At 34.9% G+C, this 20,906-nt stretch overlaps 1 protein-coding gene and 1 non-coding gene across 2 annotated transcripts; one reads left to right on the forward strand and one right to left on the reverse strand.

Moving 5' to 3' along the window:
- Nucleotides 1–7,518: 7,518 nt before the first annotated feature.
- Nucleotides 7,519–16,640, reverse strand: LOC131152981 (acyl carrier protein 2, mitochondrial). Its single transcript, XM_058104971.1, has 2 exons — nucleotides 16,338–16,640; nucleotides 7,519–7,987 (listed from the first exon to the last, which is right to left on the reverse strand). The coding sequence occupies exons 1-2, from the start codon at nucleotides 16,545–16,547 to the stop codon at nucleotides 7,811–7,813; spliced, it is 387 nt and encodes a 128-aa protein (XP_057960954.1). The 5' UTR covers nucleotides 16,548–16,640; the 3' UTR covers nucleotides 7,519–7,810.
- Nucleotides 16,641–19,552: 2,912 nt separating this feature from the next.
- LOC131154710 (small nucleolar RNA snoR109) lies at nucleotides 19,553–19,650 on the forward strand. Its single transcript, XR_009136625.1, has one exon. It is a non-coding gene; the product is annotated as a small nucleolar RNA snoR109 (small nucleolar RNA).
- The last annotated feature ends 1,256 nt before the right edge of the window (nucleotides 19,651–20,906 follow it).

A 20,906-nucleotide genomic window follows, 5' to 3' on the forward strand; every position in this document is an offset into this window, starting at 1 on the left:
ATTTAGGGGCCTTAGAGTTCGAGATTTGTTATTCGGGGAAAAGGTAAGGGGAGCTGTGTTTATATTAGTTATTTTTGAAATTGGACTCGGTGAAACTGTGGTTCAAGGTCCTGTGTGTGTTTTGGCTACTCATTTGGGAGGATCTAACAGGGAAAACTATGAGTTTTTCATTATTACAGTTTTGGAAAAAAGGGGACGACGGGCTGCATCCTTGGTTTTGTTGAAAACCGAGGGTATATGTTGATTTATACTGTGATATTGGGATGGCCGTGCCTTGACTTTTTTAAACTATATTTGTTTGAAAAACCATGATTTAGATTACCAAAAGGATGTGGTTTGTTTGGTTATATGAGCATGCATGTGTGTGTGATATGTTGAAATTCTAGTAGGAACGCGTTTCCGAAATTGTTCCAGGTACTGAGAGTGTCCGACTTTATATCCAAGGGCGTGTTTATCGCCTGCTATGTGGGCAAGAGTGTCCGGCTCTATATCTTAGGGCGTGTGTTTATCGCCTGCCATGTAGGCAAGAGTGTCAGACTCTATATCCGAGGGCGTGAGCCTATTCCAGCAGATCAAGTCGAAGGGTGTGGATCCACCAGTTATGCGCCAGTACGATGCCATGGAAATCTGGGACTAGCCATGTGCCGGTGGCGCCGTGCTTCACTGGTTGGCGACGAGCCAACGCCAGATTGTCACAGATCGGCTTTGGGCCGAAGGGTGTGACGACACCGAGATTACTGATCATATGTATGTGTATGGGTGCGTGTGTGCACTGTGGAAATTAGTACTAGACTGCATTTCACTGCGTGTATGTTGTATCATGATAACACTTAAATGCCACACACCGATATAACCTGTGTTCTTCCTTACTGAGAGGTGTCTCACCCCTACTGTACGTACATTTTTACAGGTCGTTCGAATAACCGAAACTAGCATCCTGGTGTAGGGAACGTAGTGGCCGGTGTACTGCAGTTAGCGCTTGGGTAAGTGCTAGGACTGTTTTTGGTGGGTTGCCATTTTGAGGTGTATTTGGGCACCCGTTTGTACGTCTTTGATAGAGCCCGTGTTCTGCTCTTGTTTAAACTCTGGTATGGTACTGTATATATATATATAGAATAACCTTTTCTACTGCATATATGATTGTGTTGGATGTGTTTAGGGTGCCTGGGAACCCCACAGGGTTGGACCCTCATCCTTTGTATTGTATCTGTGGATGATTTGTATGATACAGGGACGGGTTAGGTTACATTTTCACCCCTGGGTCCCATTTCGGGGTTCAGGGCGTGACACTAAATCTTTGAACCTTCTATATGGCCTGCTATTCTTTTTGAAGAACCTATTGAATTTTCTGGTAAGCATAGTCATGTCATCCCTTGATTCTGGTTCACTATAATCACTAGACACGTTAGTTGATGTTTTCAAAGAAGGCACCTTCTTTTTTCTATTCTACTTATTTATACCCTCATTAATGGGCAACTCATATGTGATTAGTGACCCTTTTAGTTCATCTAAGGACATTGCTTTTAAGTCTCTACCCTCAGCAACGACAGTAGCCTTAGCTTCCCACATAGGTGGCAAGCCCCTAAGGATTTTCCTAATCATCTCATAAGTGGAATATGTCTTGCCTAATGCATGTAGAGAGTTAATGATATGAGTGAAACAAGTGTACATGTTCTGAATAGATTCACTAGTGTTCATCCTAAATGCTTCATATTTACTAGTCAACATATCTATTCTACTATCTTTAACATCTCTAGTACCTTCATAAGTAACCTCTAACTTATCCCAAATTTCCTTGACAGTAGAACATGCCATAACCCTGTTAAACTCATTCACCCTCTATAGTTTTCATGGGAACAAAATTTCCTTTAGAGACAACTCCCCACACCTTCAAATCAACAATTTGATGGTAGATACGCATCCTTTATTTCTAGAAGGTGTAATTCACAGCACTGAAAATAGGAGGATGTGTGGAAGAGGGTCCCTCATGAAAAGGGGTTATAGTATGATGAGTCATTTTGATCTTTTTGCAGAAAAAACAGTTAGGTCTAAGCAACTAGGCTCTGATACCAATTGTTGAGTTTACCGTAATCCTAAGAGGGGGGAGGGGGGGTGAATTGGGTATTTAAAAAAAATTTCTCTCCTAGTTCAATTATCCAACAACAGTATTTCACAACCCTAGGGTCAATTTAAAGCAGATATAAAATAAACTGAAAAATGCAGCTGAAATTAAATTTCCTAAGTAAATTAATCAAGCATGCATAGTAAAGCAAGTAAAGCAGGATAACACCAGATGTGTTATCAAGGTCCGGTAAATGTGCCTTCGTCCCCGCCTCAACTCACAAGTTAGAGGATTCCACTATGGCTCACTTAATGGGTGGAGTGGCACTGAATACAACTACATCAAATTCCCAGGGCTGACCTCAACCTTTACACACAAACCTTTCGGGCTGGATTTTCACCCCTTCAGGCCGCACCTGGTATACAACAGATTCACAATACAAGTATCGTGTACAAAACACGTGCTTCTCCAATAAGCAAATTTGTACCATTATCAATCAAAGCACATCAAACAGATAAGAACTATAAGTTCAATGCAACAATGTGTAATAACACTCAATCTAATGTCAATAAGAAATTAATTGCAGGAGTGTATTCTCAATCTATCTTTGAAACAATATATCAAAATATATCAATCACAAGTAGGGTTCCAAAGATTTCCAAAAAGTGTAATCAAAATACTTTAAAATGATTTTCTAAAAATTTAAGCACAAGAGATATTAGTAGTATAAGTTTGTCAAAACAATTTGTGCTTCACAATCACAATACAAGCTTAGGAGTCTTGCAATACAAATGTCAAGACTCAAATGTTAGAAAGTTTCCCCACACTATGGATTTATTAATTAAATAGGGGGGAAGACGTTTGGCTAAACTCTCTATAAAAAATCAATCAAACAATCAAGGCAACGAGAGTTTAGGCTTTAGTAAGCAATGTAGGAAGATTTAGAATACTCTCACTCAAATAGATTTTGCAAGAGAATGATTAATGGAAGAGTATTTTGGCTTTGAGTATGAAGAGGAACTATCAAAAATTCAAAGGAAATATTTGCTAATCAAATCACTAATCTAATCTCAATCTTACAAATGAACTCATATTTATAGACACCCTTAAAATTTTGACCGTTGTGGAGATAAGGGTAATTTTTAAAATTGTTTTAAATCATGTTTAACCAAAATAATCCTAATTTATCCTTAATACCCGTGGTAAAAAATTGGCCAACTCGAGAGTTTCAGTCAATTATATTTTAAGTTCGGTAGACTATATTTATAAGTTCGGTCGACCGAGCCACTTTTGAACTACAGAATATAGTCGACTGAATCAGGGCGATTTAGAAACCCTTTGAGGTTTAGTTGGTTGTATTTGAGTTCGATCTGCTATTCATCTGGTTTGGTCGATCGAATCATAAATGAACTTGGAGGTTCGTTCAACTGAACCGTTGGGTGTTAGATACGAGTGAGTTCAGTCGACTGAGGAAGACACGTTCAAAAAGATATAATCGACCGAACTAAGTCAACAAGTTGACTAATGGTCAGTTCGGTCGACCGAGATGTTTATAACGCTTTGAATTCGGTCGATTGAACACTTAAGATTTTGGTCTTGATTGCATAGATAATAGTGTGAAATTTCCTAGGGGGTAAGGACCTAGGGTCTCTCTAAGGTCGTTTTGGGCTTGTAGTTCCTACCATGCATGACATACATCAATTATTACAATCCTTGTATAATAAATACTACAGACCCGAATGAATTGAAATATAAATTATAACAATAAACAATTTGAGTCTTTATTTCCCTTCAAGTCCATGTGTACCATATGATACTGTCAATTGATCCTGCGCACAAACTCAGGGCAAACATTAAATACCAAGGTATTTGTCATAATCAAAACGGGATATGACCTTTAAGGTCAATACAGATCAACTTTCACGTTTAAATCATAAGATGTTGTGATTGGTGGCTCATTTCTTGAAATGACTAATTTACACAAGAAGAAGAACATAGTGCCGCATTTTAGGAGAAAACCACCAACGATTTTCTGTGGCTTTTCTAAAACCGTCGATGGTTTCATTGAAATCTCAGACATCTTTAGAAACATGTTCTCGGTATCTCAAACCGTCAATGGTTTCAGGAAATCTCACAAAACCGTCGACGATTTTGTTTCTGGGCAACGAGACAGAAGTTCAAAATTTGAATTTGAACATTAAGTTAGTTGATTTTTTTGGAGGGGGGAACCTTCGAAGGAAAGTCTATATATTCTTGTTTGAGTGTATTGTGAGACAAAAGAGATCATTTTGAGATGTGTATTATGTACTCTATAATTTCTTAGTGAAATTGTTGTGCTGATTGCTTCCGTGGATGTAGGCATTGCCGAACCACATTAATTCTCGTCTTGATTTTTGTTATTTCTTATTTTTCTGGCTGTGTTTTATTTACTTGTTGTGTTTTACTTATTTCGCTATGCATCCTATATCCGATCTATTTTACAACATAAAAAGAGCAGGAACGGAGTATGGAATATTGGGATATTGTTTGTCTCTTATTGTGCTACTTGTATAACCTAAACCTCTCCGTTGAGCGCATTTTCAACTCTATTTTTTTCATAATAAAAATCAATTTTAAAAAAAGTTATCTAAAAATAATATGAGATTATTTACTTTAACACTAAGTTGGAGAATATCAATTTCAAATTTCAATATTATTTTATACTACATTTCGTCCAAATTTAATACAAATTCAACCCCAACGCTTCTCCAAACATAAGGTACGTAATTTTTTTAAAAATATTATTTTTTAAAAGTGTAAATTTAGAGTTTAATTATTAATTCAAATGCTCAATTTGAATAATTTTTAATAAATATTTATTTTTAAGGCATTGCACTGAGCTTTCCAAGACACCATGAACACAATATTTGACCATAATTATAAGGCAAGCATCACAGAAAGTTGGAAAGGTCGCAGAAGCCTTTTGGTGGCCCTAAAAAAATAATCACAACGTGATGAGCACTTCAGTGCTGCCGTCGCCTTCAAAATTTGATGGCAGCATTATGATAATGTACTATGATTTTGGAATATGATTCTAATGAGATGGGTGTGAACATGTGTGAATGGCTAATATGAACATGTGAGAATGGCTAAGATATTTAAGAAAACTTCAGACTGTAAGCAAGAAAAGTAAAACGGAACTCATTCATCAATCAAGAATTTGTCTTTTGATAGTATTGTTTTTGAAAATGAAAATAATGAATTGTATCATGTATTTTTTCGTATCGAAAAATATATTCGGTCATCTATTTTAAAATTATTTTCAAAAAAGAAAAATATAAAATTACGACGATTAATCCGAGTTCCAAGTTACTATCAGTAACAACAATAATAAACACTTCACTCTATTCGGTTTAATTAGAATGGGACAAATTGAAGTGGAAAAGATATTTAACCTCCTCTAAAATTTGGTAAAAAAACACGAACCTCCCCTGAGATTTCAAAAATCTCATATACTTCTTATAAGATTTAAAAAATTGTACAGGCCTTCTCTAGCATTTGATTTTTAGGACACTTTATACACGTCAAAAATTTGTCTTTCTACCAAATAAAGGGCGAGGTATCAAATGTTTAAAACATAAGGAATGGTACTTAGGCGTTTTAAAACCTTAAGAAAGATTTGTGTGTCCCGTTTTGATTAAATTTTAAGGGAGGTTATTGTCTTTCATCCTAAAATTAGAGCTCGGTCTCTATTTTTATCAATTAGGTTCTTATATATGAAATAAAAATCATAATAATGTTTGATGTGTTGAAAAAATATATAATAAAAATACAATAAATAAAAATTATATGATAAATATAGAAAATTTATAAAAAGGAATGATGGGTGTAGTCAGATTTTGGCAGAAGGCCAGAAGGGGTTGACCCAATGTGGCAGTGTTTTAACTTCAATCAAGTGATTGAATGTTGCGAGGCTTACAATGAGGACCACATTGAATTCCATCTTCCCTTTATTTTGAGCTTCAAAAACTTTCACGCTAAAGCACAAACAAAAAATTCTGTATCAGACTACTTCTAAATAATAATTAATCAGTCTCAAGATTAAAGTCAACAAGGAATATTTCATCTTACATAAAAAATAAACATTACATAAACATTTGACTTGAAATATTTTTTGCTCAATTAATAGAAAACCTTGTTAAAAATTTACTACTGAAATTAATTTAAATTTGTGATGCCCTTAAGAGGAAAGCACCTGTTTTCTAAACTCGGTGGTTAGAGGATGAATTTAGGGTATTTAATTTGAATTTGTGTAGATTTGAATAATTTTATTAAATTTTTTTTTTCAAATCTACGCAAATTTAAATTTTAGCCTTTAAATCTATTTTTTTTTCCAAATCTCATGGGGGGGGGGGGGGGGGGAAGAAATGAAGAGTTTAAAATGTTAGTCAAATGTCAATAAAGCAAACTAATAATTTCAAAATCTTCAATGTTAGATAAGAAAGCGATTAATTTCACTTTTTATGTTCTAATTTTTTTTTTATCCATTAAAAGGTTCATTGGGGCCGATTATATGGCTAAAAGTAGTACATTTACTCTCTCCCAAGGTTGAAACCCAAAACCTCCAATGGATAAGCTTCTCCAACTCTAATAATTGGATAGCCAGACACAACCTAGCTAAAGATAAAGTTGAGCTCGAACTCATCAAGACAACATTACATTAAGAAATATTTGGTTCGTGGAATAGTTAGTTGTAAGAATAAGATGGAAAATTTGAGAATGATTGCAGCTTGCCCATTCTTTATGGTCTCATCAAACATGGTAAAAAGTTCAAAAATAATTATTCGGATTTACCTTATTGCTCATTTTATTATAATAATAATAACAATAATAATTTATTTATTTTATTCGAACTATCAAATTCTTTTTTTTTATAATAAATAAATCAGCACAAACTTGTAGGAAGCCTATTTTATAACAATTGACAAAGGGAAAGGGGGACCTTAGTAAAGCATTTTTGTGAGATATTGATACAGCTCCCTTCATTTAATCAGTTCCCTTGGTCATGGATGATATGGTAGACTGTAGGTTCCTATAATGAAAGAACAATTTTCTATTAAGTATACGATTTAGGAATGTCGAATGATTCTGCTAATAATACCAGCAGAGACGGTTTGCTTAATAGCGCTCGGTCCTCGAAACAAAACACATCATTTCCCTGTCCAAATTGTGTTCTGTGGTCACTCCTAGAGCTCTATTGGAAGCATATGAATAGAAAGATCAAAATTTCAAGATTTGAATGTTAATTTATGTTCAATATCTTACTCTAATTTATTTAAGGATGTAAATTTTAAATTTCAAATGTCTCAAAAGTTGAGCGAAAAGAAATATGAAATGAAATAAGATTGGCCTGAGGGCATCGAATTAACAGCTGCCAAGTGAGAAAGAGGAAAGTAAAAGCTATGACAAGCAACCAATAAACAACAATGTAACAATCAATTTTTTCAATAAGCATCGACCTAGCTACTTGAGTTTTTATTTAAAATACAGAAACATCATTCAAACAAACTCATTGTAGACTGCAAACTTTCCATCGAGTGGAAATAGCAGGCACCATTGAAGTCCGCAAGTAAATCCAAAACATTCCTTTGGAGACTGACTTCCAAGGAGAAAAAAAACCAAAAACTGACAACTGCAGAATGAGGTAATCAAGATACAGCTAATTCCATGCAGCAACCGCGTAAAATGGAAATGAGAAAAATTTTTGCCCTATTTTGCCTGGGGGTGAGAAGCAATGAAGTCAGCAGCGAGGCTAACTGAATTGATCTTATCTGCTTCATTATCCGGGATCTCAAACCCAAACTCTTCTTCAAGTGCCATCACAATCTCCACTGCATCTAGACTATCTAACCCGAGATCATTCTGGAAATGCGCATTGGTGGTTACCTGCACCCAAAAATAAACAAACAAATCACCAAATAATCCACAAACCGAGTCTCAAAATAAATAAATAAATAGATAAACATGTGTTATACATGTTGACACAAAAAAAAAAAAGTGATAAAATGCATGAAATTGAAATGTCCACTATGTTTGTCTCGTGTAACCGAATCCCCAATGGATAAACCTACTTAGAACATTCAAGGTTGCTTCTGGGGGGATCAAATCAGGAACTTCGGTCTGGATCTCCAAATTCAGACAAAATAAATACCATTTTATATCAACATAATTCCAAATCCACAGTCCCAACTCCATGTTCCCTAACAGTGTAATTATGAATGCAAACATGCTTCGAGTGCACTAGTTTCAATCTACCATAATACAGGCACCAAACAACTCGGTGTGCGAAATCCAAGGCTCTGCTCCTTCAGATAATTCTCGCACTATATGCTTCCTCACTGACTTGTTAAAAGTCTCGGCAACAATTTTGTCTAAGGGATGGGAATCTACATCCGCTGATCAATAGATAATAAGCACGAATTGCCAACATCAAAACAAACTTCTAACTCCAGACACAACCAGAACCGATTCCTTAAATGTAAAGTTGGAAAATAGAACATTTAATATGGGCCCTTAATAAATCAATTTCCACAATATACACCAAGGGACTGCCCAGAAACTTTTTTCTAGAACATTCAGCAGGCCCTAAATAAGTTGATTTTAACACCACTCGTAAGTTAGACCGGAAAACAAAATTTAAGAAGGGAATTAAATTCGAAGGCCACAAGAAGTTACTAAAGTGACTCATAAATCAATCAATTAACAGTTCAATTTCTTATAATGAACAATGCAGTGCGTTACACTAGTCTGTCCATAAGAAAATAAAATCTCAATATTGAGAAATATAATTGTTCTGCATCACTTCTCAACATAATTTACCAAATTTCAAAGACATCTTCACTACACTTAATAATACCAGCGCAGATTTTAGCTGATAGCCAAAAGCTCAATTTTACATGTTAGTTTACAAAATGGCGATTAATTGATAAAAATTTGCTTGCATGCGCATGTTGTATGCGTATTCAACTAAATGCATCAACCACTCAGTTCAGCCATTAAAAAGAAAACATAATAAATTCAGCACAACTGCCAAGCATCTAAATGTTATTTGCTATGATGCCTATTACTATATGAAATCTGCAGGTTCTCTTATGAGAACTTTGTTCACAATTAGCAAAATTCTCCTTTGGCAGACCCCAGATTCTTCTTAACTTAAGCATGGCAGACCCTATCTTCCCTATCAACAACTGTTCATATGGGACCAGAACCATGGTAGACAAATGTGCAAGGTGCACCGATGTGCAAGGGTACATGCAGCCTAGGCCTTTGAAGTGAGGTGAAGGCATGCGTCTCACAAAGGAGAGGTGACCATTTCATAGAAAATATGTTAAATGCTCTACATAGTGGATTCTTCCTTTACAAACAAACCAGCAGTAATATATGAATTTTAAAATACCAAATATTCAACATTATGATCATAAATGATTACCATATTACAAATTTTTAATAGTATGCAATGTTTATTCCTTGATTCCACAAAATAGAAGCAAAAAATAAGCAGCAGGTGACAAAAGAATAAGAAAAAGCAGCAGCAGAGCAGCTGACTGGGAAATTTTAGAAAACAGCACTTGATGTTCATGTCAGAAAAGCCATATAACAGAAGCAGGAATACCAATAAAAAGAAATGCTTCCAAAAACAGCAGGGTTTCCAAATAAACGAAAAATAGGCACAGAGCAGCACTGACCAAGAGTAGCTGAGCAGTCCAGTAGGAAGAAAGAAAAGAAGATGATCAAGAGCTGAAATTACAGGAAAGGTTAGCAGAAATTCCCAAAAAAAGTGTAAGAATCCCCCATGCGGGGGTCACAGCTCTGAGAGAGAGCAGCACAGCAGGCCAGAAGAAGAAATAAAAAAAGACTTGAGCAGCAGAGCTAAAATTTCAAGTAGCAGAAATTCCCAAAATCCAGCCAAAAAAAAAGGAAAAAAATCAAGAAGCGCGCGTGCCCCGCCGGGGGGGGGGGGGGGTGTGGTGTCACAGCAACTCTGACTAAGAGCAGCAGAATCACAGATTTTGGTCAATCAAACAATGAAGAGAGAGACCTGGTTGTTCAAGAAGACGAAGAAGAAAAAAAAGAAAAGGAATTGAGTGTTGACCTTCAATCAAATCTTCAGAGTTGGCCTTTAATCTCTGGCTGAGATTAAAAGAGAGTTGTGTACAAAGTAGATTCTTATAGGTATTGTTGGGGGAGAAGTTTTAAATATCATCTAACAAAGAAAGGAGTCGTTAAACAACCTATAAAGCTGGGGGCCTGAGTGTTGAGTCCCATGTTTCGCTTTAAAAAAGCTCACCTCCGTAATTGGGTTTGGAAAATTTAATGGAGTGGAAAAATATTAGAAACAATAATAAAAATGCACCCCGCCATCCATGTGAATAGAGGGTCAATCAAGTATGATTGCAAGATACATTTTAAGCAGTTAATTAGGCCAATTCAAAAGAGAAAAAAAACGATGAAGAAACCCACTAGGCTTCAAATGTAATCCAATCTCATCATACGAACCAAAGGGAATATAACAACGGGTGGTCATATTCAATTGTCTTTTCATTTGCTTACATTCATCTAATAATGCAAAGCATACAGTAGACAAGAATTTTCAAAACTTATAAAAAAATAAGAAGAGCAATAGACATGGGAAGCAGCAAAATGGTTCTGAAATAAAGAGCAAAAGCAAACAACTTATAAAAGGATGAGATATTCCAGATATTTAGCAGCTGTTCTGCTCCAATTCTCCCAGCCTGGTTCCAAATTGATAACACAATAGTTGGGAAGAGGAACATTTAGCTATGTAACACATTTTTAACTAATGCAAACTTAAGGGGAAATGATCATCCATGGAGAAAGCAAATCATCTTCCTAGGTAGATTTTACTCTTTCATATTTTCTCCCGCCCATTTCCCATTATGTTTTCCTACTCATCTCCCTTCATTCTTGGAGGTACTACTGTCTAGATGATTTGTGAGGAACAATTCCACAGTGCACGGTAATCAAAGTAAACATACCATGTTGAAGAAAGACTTAATAAGGCTTCCATAAATCCAGCCACCATTTATTGTGCCAGATGGAAGTGAAAATAAAACATGAACATACAGAATTACAAATGAGAAGCAAGATGATTAGCAATATAAGTGAAGACATGAAGTGCAAAAAATATGATGTCCAAGGAAAACTTTTGACATAGTTCGTTTCAAATGAAGACCAATGACTATACCAGACAGCAACATCACTACCACATATTATTATTATTATTGCTATTATTATTATTACTATTAAATGTGGATGTGTTAAGCATGTAAAACATTGTGTTCAACAAAAATACCATTTGCTTCTAGAAACACCCATAACCACGTGCTATCAGATAATATTACAATATTCTTTTAGATAAAAGAAAACTTTACCAAGAATCAGAACAAAGCACAAATAGGCTGAGGACAAGGTGTCCACAAAGAACAGTGACCAACAGGAGGCCAAAAAAATAGTGGACAAGATGAGTTGTCCACCAATCCCTTTGAAGGTCAGACAGTGGTAATCCCACATAAAATAGGCCCAAAAAGAGGCCAATAACATTGCTCTGTCCCAACATAATAAAAGTTGACAAGATGAGCAGCCCCTAAAATGGTCCAAAACACAAAAGCAAAGTGGTAAGCTCATGAACCTCTCTCATTGAGATCCTTGAAAAAAATAGAAAACCCATGAATCAAAATCCCCCTTAGAAGAAAAGTATGAGCAGATAGATGACACTCTACATGTGTCTATCCCGTAACAACCTACTATATAGTACATGCCCGTAAAATAACATTTTAACCCTAACTTCCCTCAAGTTTCCTCATGTCAAGAAAAGATGTCAAATATGACTTCTTGGTCACGCAAAGAATAACATGCATACATTCTATTATAATTTGAATTTTGATAAACTCTTGTAATTGATATTACAATATGATGATGGACCCTTAAAAAAAAGAACAAGGACAGAAAGACGTATGGCATACCACTAACAAGTGAGAATCGAGATATGTTAATAAATTTAAATTTTTTGTACAATCTACAATACATTGAGAATTTATTGAGAAGAAATAAAAAATCTAGCTTAACAAACATTTCCAAGAAGAATATATAGAAACAACCCGTAAACATAAATAAAATAATTTGGATATGTTAATAAATTTAAATAACATAGTCGTCAAATCAAGATTCGAACTGTGAATCAAGATTGTGACTTTGGGAATTGAGAATCAAACGAATCACAAGATTTGTTAAAAATTTCCAAAATCAATTCACAATAACATGCGTGTATTGAAATAAAAATGAAAAACAAACTAGTGAAATACATTTAAATTTTGACCATAAAAAAAATCGTGCTTAATGGGAATGCTGTTCCAAAACAAATGAAAAGTAAGGGAATGACACCGGAAATATTAATTTTTAAAAAATGAACTTTATGTTGCTTGAGGGATGGAATCAGGAAAAAATAATAAGAAACTAAATTTTTGGTGTTCTTCGACAATTAAAAATTAATATTTCATTCATATTCTTTCTGAAATTTTAAAAAATAATTAACCTAAAAAAGGAAATTAATTGAACAAACTACTAAAAAAACCAGCCAATCTTAACAAAGAAGCATAAGACCAATGAGTGTTCTGCCCCTTCTTCTCAATGGCAGAACACTATACTCCTTCATGAGTGAATAATGGTTTTGTGAAGGCAAAGCAAGACCTAAAGTTCTAATTTCTCCTCTTTTTAAGCACAAAACTAATGTAGACAAGAAATGGACACTAATCATGTAAAAGTAACAGCAATAAGGAAAAATGTTGTTTTTGGGGTTTTAAACTAGTCGGGTTTGTCAGGATATGATAGGTCTAGAATCAAGTTCACCGATAGATTCAGATTCAGATTCATATTCAGATTGATTCAGTAGATTCACAAGGTGAATTAACAGATTCAGCAACGATTCAGTTGTTTTAGATTTTCTAGTAAGATTCGAACCGATTTGATGTGGATTGTCACAAAGGGTATAAGTGAATTGTTAATCATAAGATTCTAAGAACTATGTTTCTATCATTTACATACCACATGAGACTTCTAAAATTCTAATTGCAAGAGAAATAGATTCTGTTAATGACACAAGTTATGAACATCATCCATATAATAAGCCTAATCACAACAGAATATTACTAATTTGTCTATGAAAACATACATAGTATTATTATTTTGTTTAAAAATATATACTGAGTATACTAGATAATCACAATACCCCTTGTTCGGAAATTCAATCACAAGTAGTTTAAAGGTGCCCTTTTAAATTAAGTAAATTAAGTACACATTCTAAAATTCTACTTTCAATAAAAATAGTTTATTAATATATCAATTTGGCCAAAAATACATATAAAGGGCACTCGATAGTCACATTAAAATTGCAGTAAATATGACACCTCAATCATATATGTAAAAGTTTCCTTTGAAATTAAGCATAAATTGCACTTCATTCTAAAATTTTAATTTGAAGAAAACTGGATCTATTAACTAGTATCACAAAAGAGTAGAATTGTACTTGCATCTTCTAAAAAAAAAAATTTAAAATAACATGCGACAATCCATATAATTAAACAAGCAAATACTAGAATTTAGATAATAAGTAGTTGAATCTAATCTCCATCAAGTCACCAGTTGAACCTTTAGTATATTTTAAAATTTTATGTCAATTATATCAATGAACATATTCTAATGAGTATTGTTCATGTTATGTGTGAATTAATAGTAGTTTCTTTAATATTGCTTGTTTTTTGTTGTGCTTAAATATAACTTAAGATTCTGTAATTCAGGAAAATATATCTATTTATAGTGTCATATCATATGGATATATTTAATCAAAATTTTTCAGTAACTAAATCTCACGAACAACATGCTTGGCAAATTTACAAGAACAAAAATCTGATTAGCATGCTATGAGATGGAGTCATTAATCATGTCTCTCAATACAGGTACCCAAGTCACGAGGATGTGAAGAAGAACAAAAAGGATATCATTGAAATACATGGCACAGACAAGTTTACATATTATCTTTTTTCTAGAGATTTATAGCAAGCAAAATTGAGACCAAAAAAAAAAACTTGTGTAGCTGGGCTTCATTCCATGACCTTAAGCACAGGTGATCATTTCTTGTTACATATATTAATTCTTTGTTGCACTACTTACTAAAAAAAATTGCATCATTGTTCAACTACATATCGAGACAGCTATGACAATTTTTTAATAGAAAGAAAAGAGAGATAGAGAGCAAGGCAAATGAGGAATCCTCACAATTAAAACAAAAACAAAAATTAAAATATAATAGACCTCTAATGATGATGCAAATCAATCCAAAAAACACCCCATAAAATTCCTTTAAAAAAAAACATCAAAGCAAGAGTAAAGAAATAAGTTTATTCCAAAGCAAAAAAAGAGAGGATTAATTCTGAAAAGACCAAATAGTTTAACCTACAACCACTTAGCCATCTGACAGAAGAAGGTGGTGTGCATTAGTCTTCATTGAAGCCTTAAACATAACACAAATGCAAAGATTCCAGACCATACCAAATCATTAATATTGCATGTTATGAACCAAAACCCAAGAGAAAGCTTTGACCTTTGCAGGAACCTTGCTATCCAAATGACTTTGTTAAAAAGAAACCAAGGGGGAATCTTTAAAGAAAGGTGATAAAAAAAATTTTCAGAAGCAACCAAAACCATCCACATTCCAAGTTCTAACATAAAAACAGGAACAAAAGTTGCAAGAGCCTCCACCAAAACTAAAATCTAAACATTAGGTGACATATTACTTAAGCTAAATTGCACACAACATTTTATGGGTTCTGGGCCAAATCATATTAAGCAGGAATTAGTTATAATTTCTAAGTTCATGGAAACTTCCTATTGAATATCTCAGGTTCCATGGGCTGCAACTAAGCTGAGAGCCCCCCTGGCCGAAGAATCCTAATTGATAAAGTTAAACTAGGATTCAGTTCTGGATCATAAGCTGCTAATTATTCAACTGATCAAATAAATTTTGATGGGAATCAGATTCACTTTTGAGCTCTATTCATCTTGACCAAGTAAGAAGCAACGCAGCTTGCTCTTATGGGAGAAGGGTGATGAGACATAATGGTATAAAAGCTTTTTTCGGATATATCCCACTATGATCAAGATTAGCAGTCAAACTGGGTGTACTCCCCTCTCTTTCTCTGAATATGGCTCAGGGCTTAAATGATGGAGAATTGGAATGGGCTTCTATCATGAAACTCAATTTGACCATTGCCAATAATTCTGATCAGTCTATTTGGGTCTAAGAAATCAAAACCAATATGTTTAGAAGGAAAATATTTTAGGATCTTTATTTCCAATGCTTGCTCCAGGGTTGAGTGAAAGTTCAAGCCCAAAATTTCTCCATGAATCTGGTCTCCTTTCTAATTCCAAATTCAGCCGCACAATGAATGTGGAAGATTGGCAATGGATGGTAATGCAACATAATACTAACAAACAAAAGCTAAATAGGAACCCTAAATCACCACATAAAACATTGTCAATGGATTTGTTATACTTAATTCAATTATGTAAGACAAAGCCCCTAGCTTTCAGTCGCATTTCAGAAAACATAATCAATAGAGCTCACTGTAATTTACAGAATGGTGAACAAGAAGACAGAAACACTTAAATTACTACATTAGAAAACTACACCACACATAAACTGAACCCAGCACGATGACTGGTTGATTATATCAAAGTCAGATTTGTCATTTTAATGGTGAACAGACCCACCCAAAATAATTGCAGTTCCTTCCATTCCATTTTCCATCTCATCAACCAAAAGGCACTTAAAAGTAGTTTTGCCTTGTAAGGAACAACTTTTTTCGAGTTAAATATAATCACTACTCCTTTTCTTTCAAGGGAACAACATTAAGTTTATTAATGTGTGTTTGCTTACTTCCACGGATTACAAAACAAAAACCCTAATTTTCATTCCACATTTTGCAAACACAATAACTAAAGCTGCATTTGGTAGCTCAGAAGGCACAGGGGAAGGGAAAACATATAAGACGAAACGGTTAAAATTTACGTTCGTATGTTAAAAAATAACTTCTTTCAACACAGCCAAACACAGCAACCTGAGTCAGTTCTAATTTGAAGCACGACCTTCCTGGTTTCACTTTCTTTAATTTTCCAGGGTTTTCTCGGTAACCATACAAGGATCAGAAGCACCAAATTATACCTTGGAAGGATCCACTTTCTGGAAGTTTTTTACCACGGAGATAATTCGATCAGTGACCTCCGATTTGTCGAGAAAGGAACCCCGTACCTCCTCGGCAAAGCCGCGTTGCAAGACATTGAAGGGAAGGGCGAAGGTTCTAGGGTTAGGGTTTCTGGAAATGGGACGTACATTCACTCTGAGGTACTTCAGAAGAGCGCTCCTCGCCGCCATTTGCAATCCTCGAGATAGAACGAAGGAAAAGCGAAGCGGAGGAAAAGAGCTAGCAGCCGGTTACAGTCCCGCGAGAAGCATTTTATCGAAACTAGCGATACGGCACGTGCTTTGCACGTGGCTATATTAATTTAATCACAAATAGTAATTAAATTATAATTTCTGTTAATAGAGACATAACAATTTTTTTGTTTATTATATATAATTATACATATATATATATATATATAGTATATATATAAAGTATATATACATATGCATTGCTATAAAAGATGTAGAAAAATAATTATAGACGAAATATAAATTTTACGTAATTCGGATATACTTATTTCACAAGTAGATGGAATTAAAAATTCACTATTTTGAGAAGAATTATAAAATTATTTGAAACGAATCTTATACAATATGTCTCTCAATTTTTTAATTTTTTTTTATATCTATCCTTTTCTTTCGCATCTCTCCGCTTCTTTCTTTCTTTCTTTCTTCTTGTATCATCTCAATCTTTATTCCTCCATATATAGCTATGTAGGAGGAGTAGGTGGTGAGTATTTATTATTATTATTATTATTATTATTTAAATGCATTAGGTGGTGTCACGGTCCGACTCTTTTCACACCGTTATGAAGGGCCGTGCGGCGCTAGCTAAAGCACTCTTGCTTAACTAGCCAGCCTAGAACAAGCTTAGCTCGTGACAAGTGGTGACGTGGGTAAGTGGTTTATGGGAGTAGGTGATTGTCGAAGAAGAGATGGAAGTGGACAGCCACCATTATTCATAACACTCCCTCTTAGTTGTCACTCATATATTAACTTTTTCTGTTAAGATCTTTAAGATGTCTCATTTTGATGAGATAAACTAATTTCTTAAATGATGTAGTAGACAAAGTTTTGGTGAACAAATATATTAGATTATCATTTGATCGGATCTGCTGAACATCTATATCATCATTCTTATGGAGTTCATGTCTATAGAAGAATTTTGGAGAGATATGTTTCGTTTTGTCACCCTTTATGTATCCTCCTCTCAATTGATATATACATGCAACATTGTTTTCATATAAAATTATTGGAATATCCTTAGTTGATTGAAGACCACAATTTACATAGATATGAGAAATCATTGATATGAGTTACACACATTCTCTACTAACTCCATGAATAGCTAGTATTTCAGAATGATTAGAGGATGTTGTTATAATCATCTATTTTACTGATTTCCAAGATATAGTAGTTTTTCCGTAAAAAAATACATATCTAGTTTTAGATTTACCATTGTGAGGATCAGATAGATATCCATCATTTGCATCTCTTATTAGTTGATATTTGAAATCATATCAGTAGAATAGATTCAAATCAGATGTACCTCTCAAATAGCGTACAATGTGGTTAATTCCATTTTAATGTCACGAGGTAAGAGCAGAGTTATATCTTACTAGTAGATTTACAGAAAATGTAATGTCAAGTCTTGTACAATTGACTAGAGACATCAAAGAGCCTATAGCACTTAAATATGGTACTTCAAGACCAAGTAATTCCTCCCTCTCATCATGAGGTTGAAATGGTTTTTTCTTATCATCAAGTGATCGCACCATCATTGGAGATCCCAAACAATGAACTTGGTTCATATAAAATTGTCTTAATACCTTTTCGGTATATTTAAATTGATGAACAAGAATTCCGCCATTTACATGTTCAATCTGTAGGCCAAGATAATATTTTGTCTTTCCTAAATCTTTCATCTCAAATTCTGCCATTAAATAATTAGCAGTTTTAGTAAACTCTTCAGAAGTCCCAACTAAATTCAAATCATCAACATAAATAGCTATCATGAAGTTCTTGTAAGTGAGGGTGCCCTGGGGTGAGCGAATGAAAAAAGTGGTTCAAATTTTCATGAAAAACTAGAATGTTGGTGGAGTCGCCACTAGCCTTTATTCACGACAGCTTGACGACTCCGTTGAAAATTCTCTCTCTCTCTCTCTCTCTCTCTCTCTCTCTCTCTCTCTCTCTCTCTCTCTCTCTCTCTCTCTCATGTTTGAAGCAACTATGTCCGTAGTTCCTTCGATCTAGGCCTTCATGAACGGTTGATTCACCCCCACATTGTCTTCTCATTCAATCCCATCACAATTCCTACTTCACTCGTCTTTGGATAATCTTTATTCCACATAATAATGTTTTGGTTTTGACTTTTGAGTGCTTACTCTTAACAATTTGTTTTCTGTTCCCATTTTTTGCCCGCTCCATTTTGTTTCCTGGTTTCATCCCCACAACATTTGTCCTCTTGTCTTATGACTTTATTTATTGCACACATTTAATATCTTCAAGCTTCTAGCAAGTTTGCGATGCTGATTTAATGGAGGAGTTTTTTTTTTTTTTTCCATTAGTGCCTGCACTTCTTTTCTATTTGGAGTTGAAGGAATCAATCTTATTTCCTACTATTGCTATCCTTGGAGTTGGGATGTTCTGCTGTTAAATGCTTCTTGTTACCTTTTTGTGCTCTAGATTTGGTGATTACTCCTTGGATTTCCTGGTTCTTATTTTGGCTAACTCACACACTCTTACACACTAACTCACACACCTACACACACACACACACACAAACTCTTACACACACTTTTACACACACTATTAACACACGTTAACACACACATTTGCACACACTGTTAACATGCATTTACACACATTTGCACACACCTTTACACACATTGTTAACATGTAATTACATACATTTACACCCACTGTTGCACACACTCATGCACACACTTTTACACACACTCATGCACACACTTTAAACATACACTCTTACACACACATTTACACACACTATTAACACACACAACACCCACTTTTACACACACATGCACACACTTTGACACACACTGTCACACACACATACACACTTTAACACACACTTATACACACACTAAACACACACTTGAACACATACTACCATATACGGCTACATGTACCGAGATTAAGGCGATCGATGCTTTGATCTTGGCTCACTGAAACAGTCATAGCTAAATTGATACCGAGAGGTTAATTGGCTGTTCATCATGAGATCTTATGATCCCCATCGGCAAATTTGCCTCCCGAGCCTCTCACACCTTTATTTACCGTTTTCTTCTTACTTATATTTGCGCTTATGGATGTTCCGGTGCCGATCAAACGTTCCGTCGGCACCTGACATGATCATAAGCTATATTAACAGTGGTCATCTTCCCTGCAACATCACAGCAGGCACAGCTGCGAACACTTTCACAGTACACCCACCACATGCACATGCATCATATTTTTGTGTTTGCAAATCTTTTTGTTTTAAATGCTTTTATTAATATTATTGTTGTATAGAATTTTCTTGTTATTATTATTGCCATTATATGTTAAAATTGGAGAAGAATAATACTCTCTATTCATTCATTCACTAATTACAAGGATTACAAGGGTATATATACATGAGATAGTTGAAAAAATGGAAATTTTATATTTATCTAAGATGGAAAGTATATTTCTCTAATACTCCCCCTCAAGTTAGAGCATGAAGATCCGTAATGCCCAACTTGCGTGATAAGTCTTGGAAATGTTCAAGACCCAAAGCTTTGGTGAAGATATCGGCAAGCTGATTGTTGGTAGGAATATGCTTAGTGAAGAAGAGGTCAGTCTGTAACTTCTCACGAACAATGTGACAATCGATTTCTATATGTTTTGTACGTTCATGGAAAATTGGATTTTGGGCAATGTGAAGAGTCGCTTGGTTGTCACAATATAAGAGCATAGGTTGGGAATGCGGTATTCCAAGATCAGTTAAAAGTGTTTTGAGCCATGTAAGTTCACATGTAGTGAAAGCAAGTGCATGGTACTCAACTTTGGCAGAAGAGCGAGATACGGTAGTTTGTTTTTTAGTGCGCTAGGAAATCGAACTAGTTCCCAACTGAATGAAAAAACTAGTGGTGGAGCAGCGAGTGAGGAGACAACTAGCCCAATTCGAATCAGAATAGGCTAAGACTTGAAGAATGTTGGCTGGTGGAAAAAATAAGCCCTGTCCTGGAGACGTCTTAATGTATCGAAGAACACGTACTATAGCATCATAATATGGTTGTCTAGTCTGGTGCATAAATTGACTGAGAATGTTGATCGAAAATACAATGTCGGGATGAGTGATGGTGAGATATATCAAACGTCTAACGAGTGGTCGAAACGAGCTTGGATCGGAGAGAAGATCACCATCAGTATTATTGAGCTTGAGATTTTGTTCCAAGGGAAAATGGGCAGGACGAGCACCAAGATGACCGCTATCAATGAGGATGTCAAGAGCATATTTGCGTTGATTAAGAAATATGCCAATGAGAGAGTGAGCAACTTCGA

This window comes from Malania oleifera, chromosome 4 (assembly GCF_029873635.1).
Source record: "Malania oleifera isolate guangnan ecotype guangnan chromosome 4, ASM2987363v1, whole genome shotgun sequence".
Taxonomy (NCBI): Eukaryota; Viridiplantae; Streptophyta; class Magnoliopsida; order Santalales; family Ximeniaceae; genus Malania; species Malania oleifera.

Excerpts from the sequence above, each read along its gene's own strand:
- LOC131152981 (XM_058104971.1), bottom strand. The coding sequence starts at position 16,547 with ATGGCGGCGAGGAGCGCTCTTCTGAAGTACCTCAGAGTGAATGTACGT. Across the intron at positions 7,988-16,337 it reads AGAAAGTGGATCCTTCCAAG|GTAACCACCAATGCGCATTT; the intron begins GTATAATTTGGT and ends TTTTGGGTGCAG.